This window comes from Sinocyclocheilus grahami, unplaced genomic scaffold, assembly GCF_001515645.1.
Source record: "Sinocyclocheilus grahami isolate Dianchi unplaced genomic scaffold, SAMN03320097.WGS_v1.1 scaffold207.1, whole genome shotgun sequence".
Classification (NCBI taxonomy): domain Eukaryota; kingdom Metazoa; phylum Chordata; class Actinopteri; order Cypriniformes; family Cyprinidae; genus Sinocyclocheilus; species Sinocyclocheilus grahami.
In genome coordinates this window covers 138,886-159,091 of record NW_015505386.1, presented here as the reverse complement: position 1 = coordinate 159,091, position 20,206 = coordinate 138,886, and the positions used below count along the sequence as shown (strand labels likewise).

General features: G+C 36.1%; 2 protein-coding genes and 1 long non-coding RNA gene across 8 annotated transcripts; 2 read left to right on the top strand and 1 right to left on the bottom strand.

The window, feature by feature from the left end:
* LOC107595667 (probable low affinity copper uptake protein 2) lies at positions 1-18,697 on the bottom strand. Of its 5 annotated transcripts, none has more exons than XM_016286145.1 (5): positions 4,280-4,566; positions 4,094-4,201; positions 3,479-3,545; positions 1,237-1,507; positions 1-1,082 (listed from the first exon to the last, which is right to left on the bottom strand). In XM_016286145.1, exons 1-5 carry the CDS (start codon positions 4,322-4,324, stop codon positions 917-919), a joined length of 657 nt encoding a protein of 218 aa, XP_016141631.1. In that variant the 5' UTR covers positions 4,325-4,566; the 3' UTR covers positions 1-916. The 5 variants fall into 5 exon arrangements, with proteins under 5 accessions (XP_016141631.1, XP_016141632.1, XP_016141635.1 ...); XM_016286146.1 differs by having other exon boundaries at positions 2-1,082; positions 4,094-4,206; positions 4,280-4,559; XM_016286149.1 differs by lacking the exons at positions 4,094-4,201; positions 4,280-4,566 and adding exons at positions 6,259-6,266; positions 18,691-18,697 and having other exon boundaries at positions 3-1,082.
* On the top strand, positions 6,180-15,327 carry LOC107595666 (ER degradation-enhancing alpha-mannosidase-like protein 3). 2 transcript variants are annotated; one of them, XM_016286142.1, is made up of 18 exons: positions 6,180-6,278; positions 6,872-6,911; positions 7,075-7,187; positions 7,393-7,546; positions 8,333-8,467; positions 8,552-8,657; positions 8,795-8,892; positions 8,995-9,120; positions 9,787-9,870; positions 10,011-10,094; positions 10,272-10,396; positions 10,491-10,656; positions 11,029-11,180; positions 12,422-12,542; positions 12,706-12,882; positions 12,966-13,131; positions 13,226-13,417; positions 13,729-15,327. In XM_016286142.1, the coding sequence occupies exons 1-18, from the start codon at positions 6,205-6,207 to the stop codon at positions 13,917-13,919; spliced, it is 2,304 nt and encodes a 767-aa protein (XP_016141628.1). In that variant the 5' UTR covers positions 6,180-6,204; the 3' UTR covers positions 13,920-15,327. The 2 variants fall into 2 exon arrangements, with proteins under 2 accessions (XP_016141628.1, XP_016141629.1); XM_016286143.1 differs by lacking the exon at positions 7,075-7,187 and having other exon boundaries at positions 6,238-6,278.
* Positions 15,950-16,313, top strand: LOC107595668 (uncharacterized). The gene is made up of 3 exons (XR_001610287.1): positions 15,950-16,016; positions 16,181-16,218; positions 16,296-16,313. It is a non-coding gene; the product is annotated as an uncharacterized lncRNA (long non-coding RNA).
* Positions 18,698-20,206: the final 1,509 nt, after the last annotated feature.

Below are 20,206 nucleotides of genomic sequence, written 5' to 3'. Positions count from 1 at the left end.
GCAAAGGCCGTAGACAAGGGTGTAGACTTGTAATCAAAACCTTTAATATATTCGGCAATAAAAAAAAATTCATTTTAAAACCATGAAGCAATGGAGTAAAACAGTTTTAAAAGATTGCCTGGAGGAACATTACTAATAGTGCATTTGAATAATTGCGGTGAGGATCGTAGTTTCTCATTTCTGCTCTCAGTCAGTCAGTCACTTTCCATGCGTCTGTATTGCTGGCGAACATTAACTAAGGCCACATGATTTGCATTTCTCTTTTTGACCAATGGTTCAAACCATTGTTTGTTCTGCTATTCAGCAGTAATTTCCAGCATGACACAAAAACGCCTGATCTTGACTCATGTAGGAAGTTTAATATGAGGTTTAAAACTAGTGTGATTTCCCAAAATAACAGAAAACCACCAGGTACAGTAAAGCAAATCTCAGAGAAGAGAATTTAAACATTCATCTGTGTAACAGAAAATTAGCTTATTAATTACATCAGTAGTTGTAGAAAGTATAAAACCGGTCAATGAGGCACATCTCAATTTAGTACAGTGCTGACTGTTTGAACAAGAGGTCACATCATACAACCACAAAGGTAAAATCACATGGTTTAACACTTGAAAGATATTGTGTTTCCAATGCGGTTTAAAATTTAAACACTTTTGAAAGTTGGTTTTTAACCAATTTTACAATTGGTCATTGCCACATTTTAGTTAATTAAGATTTCATGCAAGATCTTTAAAGTACAACCTTAAATTTTCTAAATGGAATCATCCCTGTTCAGTCTACATATCGCAACATCTCTTGCACGTCTTATTGATCGTGGCCACACAAACCTTGCATTTTGCTCTTGATCTAGAGTCTGCAGTCAACTCAGATGAACATTTCGAGATCCCGCCACATGTTTTTGTTCTCTCATGTCTTCTCAAATGTGATTCAGTAGAGGAAAAGCCAGAAAGTATCCCAAGACAGATCCCATGATGACCCCCAGGAAGATCCACACGTTGTAGGACATGACGCAGAGCATGAGCATGTAGCCCAGCGTCACCTGCAGGATGTGTATGGAGGTCTGGAGGCAGTGCAGAAGCCAGCTGAAGACGGAAAGAGACACTTGTTGGAGAGCAGAGATTCATTAAGCTATGAGGTATAAATAATCATCAACTCATTGGTTATCTTTCCAACTGACCGATTTTGACGTCATACCAGTTCTTGGAAAACACTTCCCAGTTATCTCGTGAGCATTACCTCTTCTTAGCAGCGGCGGTGGTGTCTGCAGTGGTGGCCGTATTCTCAGTGGGAGCTAATGAGATCTCAGAGGGGCTGTTGGTCAGAGAAGAGCTTCCCTCTTGACACTTCATGACAGGGGCGAAACAGGACGCTTCAGGTGAGAAAGACACCGGAGCGGATGAATGCGTAATGGAGGATCGCTTCTGTTTTTCAATAGTGACCTTCCACACTTTCAGAAGCTCGTAGATCACGGTGAGCAGTAGAACGACAAAGACCGACAACACCATCCCTGTAGAGAGAGAAATCAAGATGTAGGCTTTTCACACTTCAAATTGCTAATCTAACTTTTAAAATTAAAAGTATAAAATGTTTTTTTAACTCTAGGGTCTGAAGATCAAAATGTGAAAATATTTCAATGTAAGCCCTTCAGGTTTATATAGCTAAAATCAGTTGTTAAAAATGTAGTAAATAATGGCGAGTAAATAATGTTCAGCCAATTATTTATTTAATCTGATTGTTATAGCATTAAATAGTTGGATCATTTTAATTTTTTTAATTTAATTAATATTTTTTTTCAGCAAAGATGCATTACAGAATGTTATAGTTTGACAGAAAAGTAACATTTATAATGTTATTTATTCACTTTTTAACGCCATGCCAGCATCAAGGCTATTTTCATGGCGATCTCTGAATAAATTATACAAGTTATACAATTAACAAAAGGTTATAAAAGACGTTTCAGATGTATACTGGACAAAAATTCTAAAATACATTTAGGTGATACATTTTTAAATAAATCAGTTATTTATAATGTTACAAAATATTTCTGTTTCAAATAAATACTGTTCTTTCATACATTTTATATTCAAAAAATTCTGAACAAAAACTGTTTTAAATTGTAATAATATTTATTTCACAATATTTCTATTTTCATTTTTTTTATCAAACAAATAGTGAGCATAAGAGACTACAGAAACATTTAAAAAATCTTAACCCCAATAAACATAATATCATTATCTGGGTCAATATCACCATAGAGTGCCTTTCAACCCTCACAATACTCAAAAATGTTGGTTTTAATTTCCCATTTGCTTTGTCATGTCATAAATAGTAGACACTCAAGTACTATAGAAACATATTAGCTGAGCTCCCACACTTTTTTTTTTTTAGATAATTATGCATCATTATTCGAAGCATAAACCATAAGATATGTCCACCCTGTCATGGACATATATATTACTGTTAAATGCATTTTCATTGCAAAATTAAGATGCAAAATATATATTTTATGAAAGGTATGATGTCCCTTTCCTAAACGAGAATCTCATGCAATTCACACATGTATTTTTTCGTATTTGGAGAAAACTGTGATATTTGGATGCAGTTTTTTGTTTGCATGTTATTGCCCCCACACCTAGCTATTGAACACATTGGATTATATAGATATGATTGAATTATTATTTAAAATATTGTAAAATATCAAGATGACAGGGTGGACCAGCACATGACGGGGTGGACACAAAGCAGAACACACAAAGCATGACAAAATATGACAATGAAACATTTATTCAACTTCGAAAAAAAATAAAAATAAAATTGCATCCTCAATCACATTGATGTGTGTTCATTTTAGTTTTTAGCAATATTAACTACAAATGAATGCTATGTCAGTTAGCATATTAGCTTACAACAAACTGTGACTTGCTAAATATTTAGTCTGGTTGTTGAAGAGAATTTGGTATATTTAAACTTACATATTTTTAACAAGAGATACCCGGAAATTATACTGTAGGGATGGTCATGTAATGAAACTCAAATGAAAATATTCTAATATTTTGAGATACTGTGTTTTTGACTTTCATGAGCTATAAGCTCTAATCATCAAAATTAAAACAAAACAAAACCTTTTGAAATGTTTTACTTTACATGTAACAAATCTAGAATATATGAAAGTTTCACGATATTCTAATTTTTTTTAATGCACCTGTAACTTCAATTGAAGGCATGTGTACGTATTTATAATAGAATAATTCAAATTGAAATTATAATAAAACATATATAAAAATAACACCGCAGTAATTGATGAGATGATTGTAATTTGTGCAAGAGCTATCACTTTAATGTGAAGTAATGTGCACAAGAAAGCAAGTTAAACAACTTTTGCATCTAACGGATAAAAGAAAGCAAGATGGTTTGGTATAAACTGTCATGTATGCATATTATATGATCATGTTCGGTCTTGTTTGTAAATCCCATGTACCTGCAGGCCCACGCACATCCCAGAAGTCAAACAACAGCGTGACATTGCTGGATCCTTCAAAGTGCATCTGCAAAAGACAGAACACAAGAACATAATAAGCAGGCTTATAATAATTAGTGGCATGTTTCCATTGAGGGTTGACTGTCAACCCATTCCATGGGAAGAGTCTATAAACAGAAGTCAATGATGCTTCAATTACCTTGTCAAAACAGGTAATACAATCCTGCCAGTCTATGAAGTTCAATCCTGGATGTCTGATTAACTACTATTTATCCACATTGCAATGATTCAATGCCATCATCAAGCTTTACTTTTTGCTTGACTTGCTTAAATTACCTTAGCAACTGTCAGAAGAAACAAAGATAGATCTGAGCAGAGTTTGTGGCCTTGGCTTTTCTCAGTACTTCTGCAGGTGTTAATGTTAAAAAACGTCATAAAAGGGTGGTAGAGAAAGCCTTAACATTTACTCGTGACAGTCACATTACAGGAAACAGCACCTTGAGGACTGACACATTAAACTTGTACTAACAAGTGTGCTTCAGAAAGTACAGTTTGAAGAAAAGAAGACAAGGAGGTCCCTGTTACGCTCCAGATCAACAACATTCCATGACTTGCTATAATCATGAGTAAATCTGCGGTCCTGTCTTCAGAAGCAAAATTTAGGAATTCCATCCAATCCATTCCAAGCACTGGAGAACTCCAGTGTCCTGCACCGCATATCTTCTGTTCTGGAGATAGTTTTCATTAGCCAAATGGAGGCAAGTGACTTTTAATACATGTGTGCCCTTATCAAGAACTTACCAGTGTTATCTCGGAGCAGCTGTGTAAGCTCTCAGGTGAATACATCTTTTCTTTGCTCTGTGAAATGCTGTGGCCTGGTCAACTTCAGTGTACAAATTGTTCAAAAGAATCGTTTTGACACTTTTGCAAAACCTGCTACTTTTGTCCATGCAACACAAAAGGAGATGTGATAGAATGATAGCCTTAGTCATCTTCACTTTTATTAAAGGAATAATTATGCAATTATAAGTGAATGCTGAATAAGGCTGTCAGTTCCCAATATGGAGGTTAAACGTAATTTCCATGTTTAGAAGGAATTATCTTTTTAAGTAACTATGAACATAACACGCCCTTGGTGTATTAAAATGAAATATGCACGTCCATGTAGTAAGAAACGGCACCAATTGTATCCTTTTTTTTAAACCACTAACACGGTCTTGGATTACAGATGCATTTACTTACATGTATTTACTTACAAACTATGAAATTAAAAAGGCCATTACCTAAACAAGGCCATACGTTATTTTGAATTAAACATGATCATGTACTTCCATGTCATTTTGGTTTTGTCTGACATTGTTAGTACACCAATTTTTTTTTTTTTTTTGAAAGTCTCTTTAAGGCTGCATTTATTTGCTCACAAAATACAGTAAAACAGTGATATTGTGAAATATATTATTACAGTTTAAAGTGGGTGTTTTCTATTTCAATAATTTTATAAATTATATTCATTTCTGTAATGGCAAAGCAGCCATTACTACTTTACTCTGCAGTGCCTTCAGAAAAAGTTCTAATATACTGATTTGGTGCTTAAGAAACATTATTATTATTATCAATGTTGAAAAGAGTTGCGCTGCTTAATATTTTTGTGGAAACTGTGATACATTTTTTTCAGAATTCTTTTATGAATACAAAGTTGAAAGAGCAGCATTAAAAAAAATGGAAGTCTTTTGTAAAAATATAAATGTCAAATTGTGTATTTAAAAAAAACAAAAAACTTCCTGACCCCAAAATGAAAATTAAACTGTATATGCACATACATCCATGTATACACAGACTGCCTACAGCAGTGAGATTATGTATTTTTGTTCTGATGTGGAAGGTATACAATAAAAGGTAGCCTAATTGGTGACTTGTTGAAGTTGGTGACTTCTGCAACAGTTACTATCGCAGTTGTATTGAGTTTACATGGACATTTCCATGGCTTTTTTCTAGTGCGATATGAAAGAGTAACTGCTGCACACTTTTATTTATTTTATATTTTTTAGGGACCAAATTCTAGAGATGTTTGATCATGCCTATAACAGTTACATGGTGAGTAAATACCCAAAATGTACTGTTTATAATTCAGGAATAATTTTGAATTAGTGTTCACTAACAAGAACATTGTTTTTCTGAATCATTTGTATTTATTGGACCTAAATGACTGGCATTCAAAGTGATTGTTGTACCAAAATAATTCTAAAGTGTGAAATTGTGAAAATGAATGCATCTGTTATTGCGACTATTTGAGATGCATTGTTTCTCCTTCTGTTCTCTTTTAGGACTATGCATACCCAGCAGATGAGTTGATGCCCCTCAGCTGTAGAGGAAGGGTGAGAGGGCTGGAACCCAATCGAGGGGACATTGATGACTCTCTGGGAAAGTGAGTCAAGCTCATAATGATTATGTATAAAGTAGTGCTTCATGGTGAGTAAATACCCAAAATGTACTGTTTATAATTCAGGAATAATTTTGAATTAGTGTTCACTAACAAGAACATTGTTTTTCTGAATCATTTGTATTTATTGGACCTAAATGACTGGCATTCAAAGTGATTGTTGTACCAAAATAATTCTAAAGTGTGAAATTGTGAAAATGAATGCATCTGTTATTGCGACTATTTGAGATGCATTGTTTCTCCTTCTGTTCTCTTTTAGGACTATGCATACCCAGCAGATGAGTTGATGCCCCTCAGCTGTAGAGGAAGGGTGAGAGGGCTGGAACCCAATCGAGGGGACATTGATGACTCTCTGGGAAAGTGAGTCAAGCTCATAATGATTATGTATAATGTATATTTTATGATTATGTAGTGCTTTCAAGCGATTAATCGCATCCAAAATAAAAGTTTTTGTTTACACAATATGTGTGTGTGTACTGTGTATATTTATGTATATATAAATGCACACACATGCATGTATACATTTCAGAAAAATGTTATGTTCATATATTAAATATATTTATATATGAATATAAATATAGACATGTAAATATTTTCAAAATATATACTCTGTGTGTGTGTGTGTGTGTATTTATATATACATAATAAATATACACAGTATACACGCATATATTATGTAGACAAAAACGTTTATTTTGGATGCGATTAATCGTTTGACAGCACTAGTATAAAGTGATACCATTTTTATTCAAACTTTTGCTGCACATGACCCTTGTAATGACATGTTACTTTAGATTCTGGAAATATGACCAGTCAGTTTGCTATATTTAGTTTCAAAGATTGATATAAACATTGATGGGACATCTAAAATGTATTCGATCAGTTTTTTAGTAAAGATTTCTGTGTTGATTCTTTGGGGGTATTAATGGCATCCTCTCTTTCTCTCTTTACAGGTTCTCTTTAACATTAATAGACACTTTAGATACTCTTGTGGTGAGTTAAATCTTTTCTTCTTTGATGGAAATAATATTAACTTGATCAAAAACACTAATGAGGTTTTTTAATCAGCCAGACATGTTAAGCAAGCTTATTCAAATCAATACTAAGGACATAATAATAGATGCTTCTAAACTGTTGTTTCGTGTGTTTTGAGCAGTTGTTAAATAAACTGGATGAATTTGAGGAGGCTGTGAAGAAGACCGTGCAAGACGTCAGATTTGATAATGACATAGTCGTCTCTGTCTTTGAGACCAATATCCGTGTGCTGGGGTACGAATCATGATGTTTCTTTAGCTTTGGATGTGTTTATGTTTTTTTAAAAACACTGGGTCAAAAAACTGAGCAGGAATACAGTAGATTTTAAAGCAGGCTTTTGACATAATTAGATTTACGGGCCTTATTCTCTACGATCACTGTTCTTATAGACTTCCTCCATGAAATGCATTATTGATGAAACTTTTCCCTTTTCTTCCAGTGGCTTGTTGGGCGCCCATGTCATGGCAGATGTTCTAAAGCAGCGTAGAGAGAGAATGCAGTGGTACAGAGATGAACTGCTTCACATGGCCAAAGAACTGGGCTGCCGCCTCCTGCCTGCCTTTAACACCACCAGTGGCCTTCCTTATCCTCGGGTAACTCCACCACTATTGACTTATACCTGAATAATTTTATCTGTCCTTCTATTGGCAGAAGAATGACATAAAGGTGTAATTCACTGCTGGCAAGATGGGCTTTTAATAAAACTTGAATAATTTGAAATCAGTGCTACATGACTAGAAAAAAAGGGCTTATTGTTCCATTTTGTCAAATAGTTCAATACACATTATGCACTTTTCATTTTGGCACTGATTGTCTATCAATCTAACTGTCTATTAGTGGGAATACAAAAATGCAGAAGTATGATTTGTAGTTTTAACAAAAGCTCTGGAGCTGCCAAAAGTGAGCTGGCAGAATTTTGCTGACAAATAAATATCTGTGTGCTGGCAAGAGTACACACTGTTTAGTTACATATACTACTGACATTGTAACAATAAAAAGCTGGTTGAAAATTGGCAAAATATCCTTGAATCTGGAGGTGAAATGCATCTCTCGAATATCACAATCAAAATATCTGACACTAATAGCAGTATAATATTTTTATGCTAATTGAAATGACAATTGAATAATTACAATAGAATGATTTTTAGGGGAATATACGTTTAATCACTATGTAAAATAATTTCCTTTTAATTTTGGGGTGAATTGTAACATGGATCCTATAACACTAGTCACTTTTTGCCTTTTTTTATTTTATCAAAAAAAATTTGTTGATATGCAAGAGCTACATGAGAATGATTCCACATTGTTTTAAATCTTGACCAAACATTTCTTTTAAATGTTTTTATTCATATTTAAAGCATTTTCATTTTCCTCTTCAGGTAAATTTGCGCTATGGGGTCGTCAACCCCCTTTCTCGGACAGGAACGGAGTCGGACACTTGCACTGCTTGTGCAGGCACCATGATTCTGGAGTTTGCAGCTCTCAGCCGACTGTCCGGGGACCCAATATTTGAGGTAAACATCCAGCATGTTTTCTTACTAATAACAGATCAAGACTCAGACAGTGAGACGTGTGTGCTAAGAGGTTGTTCAACCTAGGAACATGCTAGGAAAGCTATGGATGTCCTCTGGGAGAAAAGGCAAAGAGGAAGTGACCTTGTCGGCACTGTGATCAACATCCACAACGGAGACTGGGTTCGCAGAGGTGTGGCCTCGCTCTGACATTTCTAGTTGCTGTCATTTCATTTGCACAGTAAAAAAAAGTCCCACACTTTACCTCATCTAATCCCACTTTGACTCTTACAGAGACAGTATTCATATCAGTACCTTCTCTCATGACAGATAGTGGGGTTGGCGCTGGAATCGACTCTTATTATGAATACTTGATGAAAGCTTATATTCTTCTTGGGGATAAGGTGTACCTTAACAGATTCAACACAGTAAGGGCTCTTTGTTCTCCTGGAATAATCAAGCCTCTATTAGTCAAACAGAGATTGTTTTACATCTATTATCTGCACATGTGACTTTGTCTGTTGTGACAGCACTATAGTGCCATTATGAAGTACATCAGCCAGCCTCCTCTGCTGCTCAACGTGCACATGCACAACCCCACTATAAATGTGCGAAGCTGGATGGATTCCTTGCTTGCCTTCTTCCCTGGGCTACAGGTTCACTTCTTCATCCTCTATATTCCAAGTTGACTCAGAATACAGATATTTTTGCATTAACAGGATGGGTCAGCTAGGACTTTATTGGCCAGTTGACTACTACTTTTTTTACTATTACAGCATTGTTGAAACTGAATGCAAGAACGGTAGCCACCTTTTTAGTTTTCTAAATTTAAGTGGAAGTACTGAAATTTACTAAAATACTAAAACTGAAATTAAAGTAACACATAACAAAATTACTAAAACACAAACTAAAATTAAAATGAAAACTGAATATATTAAAATAAAAGCTAATTCAAAACATTAATAAACACTACAACAGTATATAAATAATACTAAAATAAAACTGTTCATATAACATTAGTAAGATGTGCCAATTTACCAAGAGATTGAATGGCATATAATTCTGAAAATGACACGGTAGTCTAATATTCAGTGCAAAATAATTCCGTAGTTAAATGTAAAAATATTTTTAATGAAATGCATTTTCGTGATCATTAATAAATATTTATGTTCTCAGTATGACTCTACTGGATGGCATGTTAAATTTAGATTCTAGTTTAGAATCAACTTGCTTAAAAGAAAGAAGCACTTGTAGCTGTTTTTAAAGTGAAATTTTTCAAGTTCAAAATAATAAATTAATAACTATACCAAAATATCTTTCAGGTTTTGAGAGGAGACTTGAAACCTGCCATAGAGACGCATGAGATGCTGTACCAAGTGACTAAACAGCACAATTTCCTCCCTGAGGTAAATAATGGGCTACATTTGCATAAATCACATTAAACACACCTAAACATCCTCAATCTCCAAAGATCACAGCTGAATATTAAATTTTTTCAGTACTAATCCTCCAAATGTCTTTGCCTACAATTTATGTTGGCTAACAGGCCTTCACCACCGAGTTCAGAGTTCACTGGGGCCAGCACCCATTGAGACCGGAGTTTGCTGAAAGCACATATTTCCTTTACAAAGTAGGTATACCACCTGATACAGCTGAATATGAACGCCTACTAATAACCAACAGCACAGAAATGTATTCGCTGTCAGTGTGAACAGAGCTCAGGGTCACAGTTGACTTGCACTGTCTTGCACTAGTTATTTTGTCTGTCTTTATTGTTTTGAAGTAACATTTTCCGCCTCATTTCTAGGCCACAGGTGATCCTTACTATTTGAAAGTAGGCCAGTCTATAGTGGAGAAGCTGAACACTCACGCTCGGGTCCCTTGTGGCTTCGCTGCCGTACAGGATGTGAGGACAGGAACGCATGAGGACAGGTGAGAGTCCTATTAGTAATTTTTGTATTGTATATCTAGATTAAATTTGAAAGGCTGTAGTAGTAAAATAATTTTTATGTTTGTTTATTTCAAGGATGGATTCCTTCTTCCTGGCTGAGATGTTTAAGTACCTCTACCTGCTTTTCTCAGAGAAGAGCCAGTTGCCTATAAACATAGATGATTATATTTTCACTACTGAGGCTCATTTGCTCCCAGTATCTCTGTCTACAACCCAACCCCCCTGCCATACCAACAACACAGTAAGAGATCACCTTATTCTCAAACGGGACTCCAAAATGATGTTCCATCTAGTATGGGACCTTTTTGATCCATAAGAAGTTTGACTGAATGTTTCTCAGACTTTGGTTTTAAAGCTTTAAATCCCCACAATGTGATAATCTCTGCAACTTTTGGCTTTATTTTTTTGTCTGTAATTGTCTACAATACCAGTGTTTCCATCCAAAAATGGAATATTGCATTAAACATTTGCAAATAAAACCGTTTTAATTCTGTGTGTTCAAGAGAACAGAATTGTCACTTCCTTTTTTTTTATGCGATATCCCAAAATTAGCTTACAAATATGTGGCTGGAGACATAGTTAATGGATTTCAACATCATTGTATATCTTTCAGGAACCTCAAGCTCATGAAGATGATTTATTTTCATATTCATGCCCCAGTGCTCAAACCCTGTTCCCTAACAACCCCACCTTTGCCAAGACAATCAGGGACAGCTATAAATACCTCACCGGTGTGGGAAGAGCCCAGCAGGCCTCACCTCTCAGGTGGGTCATATGTTACAGGTTTATCATAGAGCAGCATCTATACCTTTACAAAGTAGGTATACCACCTGATACAGCTGAATATGAACGCCTACTAATAACCAACAGCACAGAAATGTATTCGCTGTCAGTGTGAACAGAGCTCAGGGTCACAGTTGACTTGCACTGTCTTGCACTAGTTATTTTGTCTGTCTTTATTGTTTTGAAGTAACATTTTCCGCCTCATTTCTAGGCCACAGGTGATCCTTACTATTTGAAAGTAGGCCAGTCTATAGTGGAGAAGCTGAACACTCACGCTCGGGTCCCTTGTGGCTTCGCTGCCGTACAGGATGTGAGGACAGGAACGCATGAGGACAGGTGAGAGTCCTATTAGTAATTTTTGTATTGTATATCTAGATTAAATTTGAAAGGCTGTAGTAGTAAAATAATTTTTATGTTTGTTTATTTCAAGGATGGATTCCTTCTTCCTGGCTGAGATGTTTAAGTACCTCTACCTGCTTTTCTCAGAGAAGAGCCAGTTGCCTATAAACATAGATGATTATATTTTCACTACTGAGGCTCATTTGCTCCCAGTATCTCTGTCTACAACCCAACCCCCCTGCCATACCAACAACACAGTAAGAGATCACCTTATTCTCAAACGGGACTCCAAAATGATGTTCCATCTAGTATGGGACCTTTTTGATCCATAAGAAGTTTGACTGAATGTTTCTCAGACTTTGGTTTTAAAGCTTTAAATCCCCACAATGTGATAATCTCTGCAACTTTTGGCTTTATTTTTTTGTCTGTAATTGTCTACAATACCAGTGTTTCCATCCAAAAATGGAATATTGCATTAAACATTTGCAAATAAAACCGTTTAAAAAAAAAATCATGTGTTCAAGAGAACAGAATTGTCACTTCCTTTTTTTTTATGCGATATCCCAAAATTAGCTTACAAATATGTGGCTGGAGACATAGTTAATGGATTTCAACATCATTGTATATCTTTCAGGAACCTCAAGCTCATGAAGATGATTTATTTTCATATTCATGCCCCAGTGCTCAAACCCTGTTCCCTAACAACCCCACCTTTGCCAAGACAATCAGGGACAGCTATAAATACCTCACCGGTGTGGGAAGAGCCCAGCAGGCCTCACCTCTCAGGTGGGTCATATGTTACAGGTTTATCATAGAGCAGCATCTATAAGAAAAAAAGGCCCAACTGCTCTTTTTGTTTTGTTTTTGTTTTTTTAATAACACAGGGGGATTGAACTGCCTCTTCATGACATGGGCCTGGAGCCAATCGAGTTTCTGAAAAGCATGGGCATCTCTCTGACGCCCCTTACTGAGCTGGTCTCTGCCAGCCAAGGCTCAGCATTTCAGGTGAATTGGCGAGAATGATTAATGAAAAAAATGAAATAATAAAAATAATAATAGTTTTAGTTCAAATTAACACTGGGACCAACTGTTGGATATCAGTGATTTATCTCTTCTTTCATATGTCAGTTCATTCATCTCTCTCTCTCTCTCTCTCTCTTTTCCATAGCACTCTCAGAAGGGTGTGTATAAGTTAAAGCTGGTTGCTGAGGTGAGCCAAACACCTGAGCATGAGGAAGTGGTGCCACTAATTGTGCAGCTCATTTCCCCTCCGTTTTTGGGTCGAACAGTCCTTACGGCTGGTTCAGCAAAGTTTGGAATGGATCTTACCAAACAAGAGCATGGGGTGAGGAACCTTCTTTACTTCACTGCTGGTATGTCACACATTTACCACAATTAATTATTGTATTTTCTGTGTCTCTCTGTAAGATGAAAGGCAGCATTGTGAAAAGTGTTCCCTATACGGCATGTGGCCCGATTGAAAACGCAGTAGAGCTGCAGGGACACGTAGCACTGGCATTGAGAGGAGACTGCATGTTTGCTGCCAAAGCTCGGCGCCTGCAGGAAGCAGGAGCCACTGGAGTCATCTTCATTGGTGAGATCTACTGTAACATTACTTGCAGACTATGCACCTGATTTCTCTGCATTGTCTTAGAATCTGGACCCTTCGGTTTTGAATGTTCCCACAGATCACAGAGAGGGCAGCAGCAGTGCTGATACTCCACTCTTCCAGATGGTTGGAGATGGAGAGCCTACCGATGACATCACAGTTCCCCTGGTGTTCCTCTTCAGCAAAGAGGGAGCTACACTCACTGCCGCTCTGCAAGAACATCACAATGTGGACGTCCTCCTGCTACCCAAAGAGAAACAACTAGGAAAAGGTATTTGACTAGACCAAAACTACTGAATATAGATTACTTCTGTACTCTTAGTTTGTTGACTTCAGCAAATAGTCAAATTGGTCAGCATATGACCTTTTGTGAGTGACACATTTGCTATTTTTTTTGTTTGTTTGTTTTGCTGGCATTTTATTTTATATATTGCTTTTAGAAACTTGGATAGCATTTTACTATATTTTTTATTTCCAAATTCAAGTATATAGATAGATGTACAATTTATAGATTAAAGATACAAGCCACATTTTGAGATGGAATCCAATTTTGAGTTTCTTTCTTTCTTTTTTTCCTTTTAGAAAAATCTGAGAAGTTAAATATTAAGTTCCGTTTAGCTAAGGAAGGAGATTTTGCCGAGGGTGAGACTGAAAGCACTACAATCCAGCTGGTGCTGGAGCAAAGCGAGACAAACAATGAGGCTGCATCGTTGATGAGGGAAAACCAGGAGACCTGCAGCTCTCCGCAGAAAGACCCTGAAAGCAGCCCCTGACAGTGGGACCAGCCGTGACCACGGTCCCCTTCACAGAATGCAGGGATGTTGCTCCCTGTCACCGATCTCAGATCAGAAAATGCAGGCTGTGCTATGGAAAATGTTTCGGCTAAGCCTAGACCGTACCATCTGAGCTCCTCACAGGGGGATCACAAGTCCTCCCATGTTAAGCATAGTTGGAACTATATTGATCTGCACAGAGTGAGATGGTACGACGCGTGAAGCTCCTGTCTCTCTGATATCGTGGTAGTTGCAATAGATTCTTCTCAATTGTCTACAATTGAAAAGCATCGGTTTTGGGTATTAAGGAGGTGTACAAGATTCTCTCACGCCACTTTATGTGGATCCGACTTTATTTGAATGTTTTTCTTTCACTGTGGATCACTGGTTCTCAGTCCTGTGCGTTTTTGCTTTATAATTATTATTATATAATGCATTCTTAAAGTGTAAGTGACTTGAAGTCTTCAGGACATCCTTAACACAGGGCTCCTATGACCAAACCCAAAAAACAGTGTTTAAATGAGGGAGAATGGACCAGTAAAATATAGTTTAACATGTTTTAGATACAGAAACATCAGGGAAATCAATGATCTGACTTGAACATGTTTGCATGTGTGTGTGGAAGGCATGTACGGTGGCCTTTATCATTATGTCACAGACTCTGTGCATTTCATCATGTGCCAATACTAAATATTTGTGTATGTGTGTGCATATTTGCAGCCAATGCATTCATCTCGCTTTCATGCATTCATGAAGGACCAGGACACACGCAGACTAAATAGTGATAAATGTTTTTGTGCAATGACAAAACCATTTCTGCAGTCAGGGTGATGTTGAAAATGAGTCGTATATATTTCGATTTTTGACTGCCTCTTTTGTAACTTGCACAGCTTCACCATCACACTAGAGGTGCTGCTTACACTAGATTCATCGCTTTCTACATATCATCTGAGAATTTCAAATGCATCAATGTTATTAGACTAGCTTTTGCATTGAGTGTCACAGCCATAATGTAGCTCAAGAGTTTAATACAATCTGTCGCTTTATAGCATGCAGAGAACGGTTATATCAGCCCCAGACCTTTCCATTTCAAGTCTTAATTATAATGTACACCTTGTATTTTGTCACTGATGGCTGTTCTCAAAAGGATGTCAATCTGTGTACCTCGTATTTCACAAAGGTCTTATGTCTGATTCACTTAAATGTGTGGGCATAATTTAGATTAGATGGAATTATATTTATTTAAGATATTTTCTATACATTAACTTGAGATGAAGATGCTTGTCATAAGGGTCAGCTGAAGCATTTCTTGAGGGCCAAAGTGACAAGATTTTTATAGCGTCTTTTTATTAGTCGTTTTGTATTGACTGATGAAATGTTGATACTTGCCATTAAAATCAAGTTTATGACCCTAGATTGTCTCCTTTTTGCTGCGATATAAGTTTTAAATTATATATTTATATAGGCTATATATATAATTATTATATATATATATAGCCTATATATATATTTCTCATGCGGCTCCGGTAGCGACTGCTGATAGTCGGTAATGTGCAACTACCTTCCTCGCGAGTGAGATGGATAGAAGTGTATCGCACTCAGCGATTCAATTAGCCAGCCCACTAAAGGCTGGAGTGACAGCTCTCTCAGCCAATAAGCACCGCGATGGCACACGCCTTTAAATATTATTGGCCATTTGCCAGTGCTGGGCGGGGACTTGTGTTCTTACTCTCAAAAGCGAATACAACTTTTAAAGATTGCGCGCAGAGTCAGATGATGATATATATATTATTTATATATATATATATATATAGGCTATATATATATATATTCAAAAATTACATATATGAATTGTTACAAAATACCACGAACAGGAATTAATAAATCAATTGTTTTCTTTTCATTAGTGATTTCGAATAGATTTTTTTTCACTGAGGTGACGTATTCAGTTATTGTGGCGTCATACATAACTGATTTACACAGAGTCTCTTTCTGAAGATTCTCATTTGGAAGATTTTGTCTTTTTAAGTCTTACTTTTACTCAAATACACCAACAGCATCAATACATTTTGCTTTAAGAGAAAGTCGTAAGTTCAGGTAAGTGTCTTCTTAAAATTGAGTTGATGATAAAGATATCAATATCTATCTATTTATCATATACGGTATGTTGATAACTTTGATCGAAAGCATAGCTATTTGCAAACGAGTCCATCAACTACATCTCTCGACTCTATAAAATATTTTTCAAATTTTACTTTCAGAGGAATGATTTGCCAAGGAGTTAGTATCAGAACTCCCGGTAAGTTCTTTTAAGGGCCATGTTTTTTAAGGGCCATGTTACAATTTAAACGTGTTTTTTTATTATTATTGTTTTAGCTTACAAAAGGCCTGATGTGGAGAGAAGTGGTCACAAGGAAAAGGTCAGAAAAATGTCTCGCACATATTAGTCAGGGGATAATTAATTGTTTAAAGATGGTTTTAACGCTGTTCGTCTAAAAGTTGAACTTGAAAAGTATTTACTAAAATAGGCCATCACATTTATATCGTTTATATACTGAAATATGTTTTGAGCAAATCCTTTAAAAATAGCATTGTGCTTTTAAAAGGCCTGATGTGGAGAGAAGTGGTCACAAGGAAAAGGTCAGAAAAATGTCTCTCACATATTAGTCAGGGGATAATTAATTGTTTAAAGATGGTTTTAACGCTGTTCGTCTAAAAGTTGAACTTGAAAAGTATTTACTAAAATAGGCCATCACATTTATATCGTTTATATACTGAAATATGTTTTGAGCAAATCCTTTAAAAATAGCATTGTGCTTTTGCAGCTACCAAAATCTGTCAACAGAGGGCCACAGGCCTCCACTGCGCCCCCTACTGGACCTTCTTTCCTGAGTCTGGATCAACCCAGAGGTGAGTGTGATCCAAATCTCCTTACATATATCTCAGCACTATAGCGTTTAATTTTAACATCACTCTGTTAGATATCATAGCATATTAATAGATTTTTTTTTTTTTAAATTTTGTATGCCTCTTCAGAATTTAGAGTCGCACTGGTGCTAACTATTCATTTCCTTTTTGTCTTCAATCCATATGGTTTGTAGTGGCTCTTCCTTTTTTGGCCAAATTCCGACCATCCAGACATCTAACATCTTGCTCATGCAAAACAGAGGTATCTTGAAACACTCACAGGTCCCACTTTGGTGGTAAAAATGCGAATGTCACAGTTTAATACCTGTATTGAAGCATTGATTTTGTTTCTGGCATCATGCTTTTGCAGTTGAGACTACCAAAACTGACCATAGAAGGCCCTGTAGAAAAGTCTCTTGCCTCCTATGCACATCCTGCCTTGCTTTCCGTCCCAGGACTCGATCCATCTACAGGTAAGCAAGCGGCACAGATCTCCTTATACAGTAAAGTGTATGTCTCAGGACAGTATGTCATCAGTTTAACCTCACTGAGGTGAGGTATCAGAGTACGTTTTCATGTCTGTTTTGTTTTGAATCTCTTTGGTTTGCAGTGGCCCGTCCTATGTATAAATTCCCGCCATCCAGGCCACGTACCATGAACCCAAGCAATCTGAAAAGGTCCCTCAGAACTGAGGTATCTACTTCTCAAAACAATTGCAAGTCTCACTATAAGTGATACATTTGAGTCTTGAAGGTTGTGGATCTCTGAATATGATGGTGATAAAAATTAATAAACTTTACAGCATTTAATACTTATTTATTATCTCTATACTCAGGCAAGGACCTTGGCAACAGCCCTGGACACACTAGATTGGGAGCAAAAAAATAATGCTCAATAAATAATGCAGGAAAAATGTATTTGTGCCTGTACATTTATGTATGTTTGTATTTGTTTGTTTGCTTATTTATCTTTTTAAAAAATGTCCTCAAGAAGCAATGCATGAGGAAGAAAACAAACAGTTTGCATGTGGTAACTTTGGCCACTAGATGCCACTATAAGTATGAATTTTAAATTTCATAAACATGACATCTGAATTCCCATGTTATTTTATCTGTTCATTTTCCTACTCTTAATTTATTTATAATGAGTCTAATACAGTAAATTAATAAATACAGTAAATTAACAAAAATAAATGTATATGTTTTACATTATATGCAATATTTTATGTAATATTTCACTAACTAATGTTTAAGAACTGAAAAACCCAATTAGACAAAAGTGTTTTTCTAGTTATTAATTTCGAAATTAATTCAAATCTGTCTTTATATTTCCAAGCTAAAATTCCAATATCATATTTATGCTATAGCTGAACACAATAACACCACACTGACATTCATTTTAGAGCCAACAATAAGGTTGAACTGTTTTCTCACAAGAGTATTTATCATGAATGTCAGATTGGGGCAAGCTACCATGTGTTTTATACTTTGTCATTTTAAGACAGTTCATTATTTATTGCACAATTTCTTTCTTCCAAAACAAGGATTTTATACTTTTGTACATTTTTGCAATTGAACAGGCTTACATTTTATTGAACATTTGTACATTTTACTGAAAAGACTGTAAGAGGCCATTAAAGGAATAGTTCACCCAAAAATGAAAATTTACTTTCAGGCCATCCAAGATGAAGATGAGTTTGTTTCTTCATCAGAACAGATTTGGAGAAATTTAGCATTACATAACTAACTCACTAATGGATTCTCTGTAGTGAATGGGTGCCGTCAGAATGAGTTCAAACAGCTGATAAACAGAATAATAATCAAATGTCTTAATAATGGATTTTTTTCGATGTTAATTGATTGACTGGAGTCGTGTGGTTTAATTGTAGATTATTGTGATGTTTTTATCAGTCGTTTGGACTCTCATTCTGACGGCACCCATTCACTGCAGAGGATCATTGGTGAGCAAGTGATGTAGCCTAATGCTACATTTCTCCAAATCTCTTTTGATGAAGACACAAATTCATCTACATCTTGTATGGCCTGAAGGTGAGTAAATGTTCATTTTTGGGTGAATTATTCCTTTAAAAGCCGCACTATGTAACTTTTGGCGCTCTAGCGGTTAATAAACAGAACTGCACACATCCCGCGGAAGAACATTCCAACCGGAGCTACTTCTCTAAGTTTATGTCTATGGCGATTCACGCAGGTATGTGTTACTCCGCAGCGGCGACGACCCGACCAGGCTACAGTCAGTGTTGGGGGTAACGCGAGTTACACACTTTATTGGAAATATGACTGAAGGAAATCCATATATTTAATTTATTTTCTATGCTCATCAAGTCAGTGTCTGATTGATGGCTCAAATGTTCATTGTAATAGTCTAAGAGTTTCATAGTGGGCAGTGTGAACTGAATTTTGGGATGTGAGTGCAGTAATTATGGAGAACATGAGCAGAGATTATCTGTCCAAGCTTCTTTTTCAGACCCCTGTGGGAATGACGACAGCTGGACACTGGTAGGACACTATCACAATCGCTTTCTCATTGACACACATCTGCACAATGAGCACCTTTAGTATATCCAGTTGCTGGATAAAACTGTATGGGTCATCAAACAAGAAAGATTAAAATATTCTTATATACTGTATATGTGCTAATATAATCCTTTCTTACCTGCAATATTGCTCTAGGGGTTTTCAGTGTTCTGTAACAAGTCCAGAGGCTGATTAGTCTTTCTCTTTCTCTCTCTTATCTCATGTCCCAGTGCGGAAACATGTTTATGCATGTTTTCCATTGTAAAGTAGATTGTTTGTTGTTCTCTAGCGTGTGACTTCAAAAAAGCTGCCACATTGAACTCCCCCCCTCAGGCTAGCATAGCATGTCATATTTCACACAGAAAGACAGAACTGTGGTTAGAGCCGCTAGCCATGCAGTCATTTCACAGATGGTGACCAGACCATGTGTGGATAATCAAGCTTGTTTCACACAGGTGAACAAAGCAACCTGTAGACTGTTTATAAAAAGCAAACCCCAATTGGTCTGCTGCTTGTTTGAGGCGCATTTATGGAAATTATCATACTTTCATAAATGCTATGCTATGATATCTGTAACAGAGTGATGTTAATTTTCATAATAATCTTTTTATGCATTCATACCGGCTGTTATGTTTTGTTTTGTTTTTTTATATTATTTGTTATTATTATTATTAGTAGTAGTACTAGTAGTATTATTTTAATAATATTATTATTTGTTTTTATTATTAATAATCACATTCTTTTCTGTAAAGGTTTTCACTGTCATGAATGTTGCAGTCACTGATGTTCATTTTTAATTTAGCCTTTTTCTCACCAGTTTGACGAAATCAGGTTGATTTTTGGACT